Source organism: Pteropus alecto, unplaced genomic scaffold (genome assembly GCF_000325575.1).
Source record: "Pteropus alecto unplaced genomic scaffold, ASM32557v1 scaffold3, whole genome shotgun sequence".
Taxonomy (NCBI): Eukaryota; Metazoa; Chordata; class Mammalia; order Chiroptera; family Pteropodidae; genus Pteropus; species Pteropus alecto.
This window is the reverse complement of record NW_006442484.1, coordinates 20,469,062-20,477,579: the sequence shown is the minus strand read 5'-3', so window position 1 is coordinate 20,477,579 and position 8,518 is coordinate 20,469,062. Positions and strand designations below refer to the sequence as shown.

Here is an 8,518-nt window from a genome sequence, read left to right as displayed (position 1 = left end):
TCCCTTCCTTCCATGTTTTCTTTCTTTCCATCTCCTGTCCTCTCCCTCCAACTTCTCTTATTTTTTAGCTATGGTCTTTAGAAAAATGCCGAACATAAGTGGAACACCAGCTGAGTAAAAATAATTTTAATCTTTTTCCCTAACATCTCAGAAACCGTCTAGGAATAGAGAGAAACTTATTTTGATAAAACTTTCTATTAGAAACCCTGAGCGAACTTTGTTCTTAATGGCAAAATATCAAAAATATCAGAAAACCATAGGCTATAACTAAAGCCTCTCTTTAGTATTTTTTAAAGCCTATATTGGGAATTCTGATCCTTTCATTTGTTCGAAACTTGTTTATGTTCTTTGTTTTTTATTATTCAGTTGCTGAAGAACATTTGTTCTTGGTATTATGCTAGCCTCATAATAATTTGAGATACAATATCATTTTTAGATATTCTTGGAAGGTTTTAATAAGGGAAAGTACTGATTTCTTGATGAATTCTTTCTTCAAAAAACATAAAATAAAAAGGAGGTTTAAACACCAACTGTCCTTGAGTCCTTGATGCTCTTGTGCAGTATAAACTTGAACAACCACTAGGTTAATCTTCCCCTCTATATCCATGGAGCTTACTTGCTCACTTTATTCTCATCTCTGATCAGATGTCATCTCATCAGTGTTTCCTTCCCAGACTACCCTGGATAAAACAACACTCTCCCACTTTCCCAGCCACACTAATGACCCTTAGAGCACTACTTGAGAGTAGAATATATATTACTGTTTGTAAGTTTATCATCTGTCTTTTTATATTAGAATAAAAGTTCAGGTATGTCACAACCTAGCTGTTTAGTTCACTGATAAACTGTTTCAAAAATAGTGTCTTGAACAGAATAAGTGTCTAAAAAATTAGACACTTGAAAGGATGAAATCCCAGAGTGTAAGAATGAGAATAAGAATTAATTGATCCAACTCTGTCATCTAGAACAGATTCACCTCAGAATCTCTGATTTACTCATTTTGGAGTGGGGCCCAAGAACTTGCAAGTTCTAGTAAATTCACTAGTAATCCTCATGCAGCTGGTCAGGAGGCCACACACTTTGACAATACCTAATTTAGAAGAACGCTTGGGATTAGTGAAGTAAATTTTAGTGTCATTCAAAACTGTATTTTTTGAACAAATACATTGTTTAAATTCTTTATTGAATCAATTCATCTTCTTTCCCTTTACATTTCTTTAAAAATAAGCAATAACATCTAAAACTGTAATTTTTAAAAATTTTTCCATTGGATATCTAATTAAAACAAATGTTAGACCTATAACTGTGGTTCTGAACAGCTACTTCTTTCCCCAAATTCACCCAACTAGAGTTAGAACCAGGAATTCACAGCAGTCTCAGACCACAGAGGCTCCTAAGTCACACATTATGACTTTTGTTAGTTTATGCTGCAAATCCATTGAGCTGGGAATGAGAGTTATGGATTAGAAAGCAAGTTTCAAAGCATGTGGAGGAATGTGGAAAGGTAACTAATAAACATTTGCTGAATGGAAGTGATGCAACATAAGGATGAAAGTTATATTAGTTAATGAGTGTTAGGTTCAGTAACAGAGAAAGCGACAAATTTTAACTTTCTGTGTACTCCTTAATTTGAACAGTCTCTTTTGAACAGTTCCTGAAAATTCAAGGTTGGGTCCTACCTCAAATCCCTAATGCTATTATATCAAATAAAGACATCTTAAGAAAACAAAGTTAAAGACACCAAGCCCACCTAATTGCATCAACTCTAGTGTCCAGGAAGTAGCCATTGCTCATAAATGTGTGTTTAGATGTGGCCGTTATTTAGCATCCTTCCCCAAAACCTCTCACACTAAACTGAGACCACAGTGGACTACTGACCACTTTCTCTCCTCAGTGTTTATGCTATGTTCTTCTTCCTCTCTATAATACCACTATCCACCCTCATTGGAAAGGTTTTGTTAGTATTTTTTGCTTGCTTACTTTGTTGTATATGTTCTTATCACTCATGAAAACTAATTTTTCCTTTAAATTGTGAGGAAATTACAACTTCCAATAAATGTTATAAAACTCTAGAGCCCTGATTACTGATATAGTTCTTGTTGCATGCTGAGAAAGAGACCAAAAGTTGTGTGGCACTCCACGGTTCTGCTGTCATACCTCAAGTAGAAGCTCAGCAAATCTCCCAGGCAGCCTATGGGCTAGAGAGTACATTGGGGCAAGATCACCAGAGCTGACTTGTCTCAAGTGAGTCATGAGTATTTCTGAGGACTTCTACACTCTGTGCTGCATGTCACTTGGCCTTTTCACTCTTATCACTGAAAGAATATTCTTAGACTTAATTTCCTCATTTTCACATATTAACATTTCTTTTTATCACTTACAATTCAAATCAAAATACCCTGTCATTCTAGATTCTAGAAAGACCTAGACGATTTTTCTTCTGTGATCTCAGATCACTTCACTTATAGCCCCATTTTATCTGGTCTTATAAAGCTGTCATTTGTATCAGTGTATTTCTTAATTGATATTATATGACTTTAAATTAGATATAGGGCTTTCTCTTATTTCATTCTTTTATAATTCTACAGGGTGGAATCCTATGTTACACAATAACAAATAAGCCAATTAAGATGACCATGTGACTCAGTCTCATCTGAGAATCATATTAGCTGATTCTTTTAGATTGTGAGTATCCAAAACTGTACCTGCCTTGCTTAATCTGTAGAAGAGAGGAAATTAGACTCTATTGCAAAATATGTGGAATCCATTTTGGTGCATCAATTTCATTCAGACTGGTAGCCTTTTTCATTGATGTAAAATGGAGCAAAGCCAAATATCAAAATTTCTTTCATACTTTTATACCTGTGCTACTAGGTTTTATTTTTCTTTTTTAAACAGAACATCCCCGTAACCAAGAACAGAGTCAGCTTACTCCATTATTTTTTTTAACGCAGTATTCATTTCTCAATCATCAATTTTTTTTTTTTTTTTTGGTTAGTCTTATTCATGCTATCTTTACTCACAACACACACAAAAATGGCTATTTGCATAAAATCTAATATACCAACTTCCAAAATAACATTTCCTCTAAGGTAAATATCATGCTATCATAAACTAGATACCACAAAATAGGAGATATTCTAATACTGTATTGAAAAGGAATCATTTTGAGCTCTAAGTTTAAAGAACAACTAAATGCATCTGCCTATAATTTTCCATCAGTCATTCTACTGTTCAGAGAAGTAGATGACAGTATAAGCACCATGTCAATATTTTATTCAGGAGAGAGGAAACAGAATCTGAGGCTGAGGTAGACTGACATGTTGATTTAGTAGCACCGGGAACCTGCTGTTTTTCAGACACAATTACAATGGCTCTGTTATGGAACGGGACTATGATTTTCAAAGATTTATAATAAGCACTTGCAGTAGTAAAAATAAATTAATAAATTGATTCAAAAAATAAAACCCTTTCTAGTATTCTCACCTGTAGGCAGATCCTGCATTTTGGGAATATAAAAATGCTCCCTGAAGTGCCTCAGCTTATCTTCTTCATCAAGGTGTAGGGCAACCCTCTCATCTGTTGGGTGGCATCTAAGTTCAGATGCCACACGTTGCAGTGTGTTAGTGGGTAACTCAAGGAGTAAAGGCTCCATTACAAGTTGTTCACTGAAGATAAGGATAAAAATTAAAAATTAATAAAGCCACCATCATTTTACTGTAGAAAATTAACATTTTAGGTAAAACATCTTTTGTTTTAACTAAGATTCTCATCTTCTCAGCTTCAGAAATAATATAATTAACCAAACAGCACTAAACTCCATGCCTAAGTTTTTCTTATGTATAAAATGAAGAAAGTAAAAGTCACTTAGGGATGATGAAAGGACTAAATTAGGTAATGGAGCTCTCAATAAATGTTAGCTCTTTTCATTTTTATTTTCTGAAAAATGAACCAAATTAATGGCTTTCAAATATATATCTTTATCATCTCTTCCTCTAAATGCCTTACTAAAAAATAACAGTAAAGATACTTTTGTGAAAAATATAGAAAAACAATGCCCCATCTAGCTTGTCCTTCTCGCTATCTCTACTCCACTGTCCCATCCCGGATGGTTCTTAGATTATAGTTTTAAAATTATGAAGATATATGCAATAGAACCTTAACATTCTTTACTGTGAATGAAAACAATATTGATGAACAAGAGAACTTTAAATAATGTTAATAATTTTTGGCATATGAAGACCGAAGAGATCTATTTGCAGCTGATGATGAGAAACTTCTTTCACTATCATAGGCACATCTTAGAACAAAGCAGGATGCTTTGGTGTTTCTTAAAACCACATCCTACATCATCTAATCTTTCAACATTTCACATCTTTTGGGAACAAAAACTTAATCATTCTGAAGGGGATAAATAACAATGGAGATTTAAATACATATTTTTAAACTTCACTCAAGTTTTATACACATTTATAATTCTCAAAGTTGTAGTTTTTTGAAATTGAGTAAAAATAGTATTAGAAAAAAATTTTTCACTTGATATACATATGAATACTTTTGCTGGCTTTGCTTCTACATTCCTCCATTCATTTATTCTTTCAATAAATTTTTATTGCACGTCTACCATGTAGCATCATGCACACTGATGGAACAACGATGTATAATAATTTAAAAGTAGTGACTCATGTGGAATTTACTTTTTACTAAGAAGAATTAAAAAATAATTAAATTATATAATTTCAGATAGTTCCAAGAACTATGCGTAAACAGAGCAGAGTAATGGGATAGAGTCACTAGGACATGGAATAAGCTACCTTGGGGGCTCACATGCATTTCTCTGAGGCAGGAGTATATAATTTCTGAATCATGCTATGGTGAAGACATCAACGTGGAGGAAGATACCAGCACCTGCAAAAGCTCTAAGGTAGAGATAAACTTGGCCTGTTCAACTAATGCACTGAGGGGAGGAGGAGGAGTGAGAGACTATAATGTAAGAACAGTAGAGGCAGAAGTTAGTCATGAACTTCGAAGGCCAGAAAAGAGTTTGGATATTTTTCTAAGTTTAATGGGAAATCATTGGAGAATGTTGAGTAGGAAAATAATATGATATAATTTAACATTACAAAAAAGTCACTTTTCCTGCTCTCTGAGTTTTGAGTTAAAAAAGAAAAGTAAATTAAGGCTATTTTAGTAATTCAGGGGGAAAATGATGGTAGATTAAATATGGTGAGGGAAAGGTAGAGAGGGAAAAGTGTCTGGATTTACAATATATTTTGGAAAAAACTAGATATTCTCTGGTGAAGACAGGAAAGCAGGTAACTTTTAGCTTTGGGATTTGAGCAGTTATGTTAAAAGCAATGATATAAGAAATACTCAAGGAATAAACATTTTGAAGAGAGAAATTAGAGTTCATTTAGGACATGTTAAGTTTCAGATAAATACTGAACATCAGGGTAGAAATATCAGATTGGCTATAGAATGTTTAAGTCTGTAGCTCAGGAATATTGGATCACAAGATATAAGTTTGATAGTTTTCAACTCATAGCCTAGAATGCCTAGAGACCAACTAAAACAGGCATAGGTGCATCACTAGAATCAAAATTTAATTATCTTTTCTCTACCCCCCACTCTTTTTCTCTTACCCCAACACACCTATTATTAGGCGATAAAGAATTGTCTGAGTGTTACACGATGCCAGTAAAACAGACATTCTTCCTATCCGCTAAACTTCATTTCTTCTGCTTATTTGACCTCTTCTTTTCTCAATTGCTAATGGTCTCCCCTGATGAGCCATCCTTTATATTCCCAGATAAGGATACTGAGATTCATCTAAGCATGTTTTTTTAGCTTTGATACCAGTAATGGCTTCCAATTGCTACAATCGTGCTTTTTACAAGTCAATGATTTCAACATTGATCTTGATGGTTCTTTTTCAATATCAGACCATATTAAATTATTTATTTTTGTCACAAAATTTTATCTCTGTGATTTTTCTCATGCCACTCCCTTTACCTAAAATGTTCTGCTTCCCTTTCTACATATTCAGATCTTAGCCATCATTCAAAGCCCTAACTGAAATGTGACTTTTCTTCACGAAGCTTGTCATGATGTCTCAGTTAAAAGTAATCTTTCCTCCTGTGAACACCTGTAACATTTATGAGCACACATCTTATTGTAAGCATACTTGTGATAAGTAGTACATTCTGCCAGGTATTCTATTTATTTAAATACATAGGTGGATGGGGAAAATCAAACATGCTTGCCATGCCAACAATTTGATTCTAAATGGGTTTCTACCTATAACTTTCTGATGAAGGAAACTGCCTTCTGAATAGAGATGACTGTGACTCTACCACTTGACATTATCAGTTACCTGGTCATCATTAATTAGATCTTTCCCTGACCCTTGACTCACTGAAGGCAATGGTTCTGTCAATGGTCTGTGGAATGACCTGCTGTAAATGCTCAGACCAAACAATCATGATGGTGTTTAACAGAGCACATAATCAAATTCTTTCAGGAATCTGACCTGTGAGATACAGTTATTCATTTATTTAGAAATAGGAGCAAAACTTTAAAAGAATCATAGATAGGATAATAAAATGGAGGAATCTAAGAAGGGTATTGTCACGAGTGACTCTTTTTTTCAGAGTCAAACAGAACCACTGATTGTTAAAGCATGAAATGATTCCAACAGTAAGTAAGAATCACTGTTACACAATAGCCAGGGATGGAACAGCTGTGGTTCCTGAAAATGTGACAGGACAAGTCAATCTGGAGAATCTTTGAATCTGTCCATGCAACAAACTATGTGTAAGACTGGAAGGCTGCCTGCTTAGTAGGCAGTAAGGTGTGTCTTCACTAGAAGCCCAATACTTAACGATAGCTTGACTGAGTTGCTGGTCTATCCTACTGAATTTTATTCACCTGAGGGCCCAGAATCTTGTTTAATTTATCTTTATAGTCACCCCATTGCTGAGCAGTGCCCTTTAGACCGAGTGTTCTCCCAAAATGGCAGCTGAATAAGAATACACAAAACAGCTGGGTAAATTATTTTATATGACTAATGACATGTTACTAGAGGGATATGCTCTCTCATTCCAATCACATGAAAACTAATTAGAGAAACATTTCCAGTGAGTCTCAGAATCAAGAGAATGTCTTTGGAGAGTCAGCTCTTTGAGAATTCATTGAGATTGACTCTGAACTCGAAACAAGGTTGCTTGCTAAATAAATATACAGATTATTTTGGTACCATCATATTCCAGTAAAATTCAACTTTCCTTATTTTAAAAAATAGTCACAATAATTCATAAACCTCCTTATACTTGTTTCTTATGTAATCCTTGTAATAATCCTAAGGGATCAGAATTATTTTCCCCATTTTGGGACTAAACTCTGGAATAAACAGAGTAGAAACAAAAACAGAAAAAAAAAAAAAGCATAATAAAGTTGACTATTTGGCACTACACTTTGCCTGAGGACCTAAGTCAGCTTCACTTGTCTTTGACATGGCATGTGAGTGGAATATGCAGAGCAGAGTTCCTGGCCCAAGACTTGAACCTCTCAATTTATTTTCACTTGCCCTTTCCTTCCTAAAGAAATTTAAAAAATTTCTTTATTTTTTAAAATTTCTTTCACCCATTCCCTTTATCTCCCTTTATTGTTTCAGCCCTGTACTCAGTCTGCAAAGCACCACAGGCTATGAATCCATCTACTCTTTTTAATCAACGCTTCCCTCATCCTGGCCTCACAAAAGTTAAAGAAGCTGGTTTCACTTCTGGGCCTGTCACAGCCCAGGTGTTACAACCTCATTGGCACTGATAGTGAGATACCTTCTGGTGGAATATTCTTTCAAGTACTCCCCTCACCTTTTCACCATGCACAGCCTCAAAACAGAAATAAACACAATCGTCAGTGCCCATGATGCCACAGTGCCCTCACTCTAAGGAAGCAACTTATAAACTCATAAGAATTGTTGCTTAATTCTGCATTCAACCCACAGCTAATGTAATTTTATATTTTGTTTAAGTTTACCATTTGCAAGTAAATTGGCATGTTGTTATTATGAAATATATTCAGTCCAAGTTAAACAAACCCCCAAATTTTATAGTTTACATATTTAGTGCTAATCTGATTAAGAAGGTGGGCATATACACATATGGACAGGTTACCTAAACTTTTGTGCTGTAATGTTATATGAAATTAAGTTAAATTGTACTTTCTTCAGAGGATTATGTTTAATATCTTTATACAGTTAATCTTTATACAGTTTCAGGTTTCATGCTAAAATGAACTAATTATACACATGAGTTCAAAGTTTAGAACCCAGAAAAGCAAATTATAAAGGAAATGTGTGGCTTTTTATTGAGAAAGAGGGAAATAAGACATCATTTAATATATGTGCATAGAGCAACATTCTTTAAACCTATCATTTGATAAATGAGTGACATCATTGTCACAACTGCGTATTTCATATCTAAGATTATATTAATGACATGCTAGCTTCACATTAATA

At 34.3% G+C, this 8,518-nt stretch overlaps 1 protein-coding gene across 1 annotated transcript in view; it reads right to left on the bottom strand.

The window, feature by feature from the left end:
- The window catches only part of KYNU (kynureninase), a 99,971-nt gene extending 96,310 nt beyond the window's left edge, over positions 1-3,661 (bottom strand). Inside the window, exon 1 of the mRNA XM_006921045.1 lies at positions 3,487-3,661. Within this exon, the coding sequence (XP_006921107.1) occupies positions 3,487-3,655 (169 nt within the window). The 5' untranslated portion in view covers positions 3,656-3,661. The remainder of the gene's footprint in view (positions 1-3,486) is intronic.
- Positions 3,662-8,518: the final 4,857 nt, after the last annotated feature.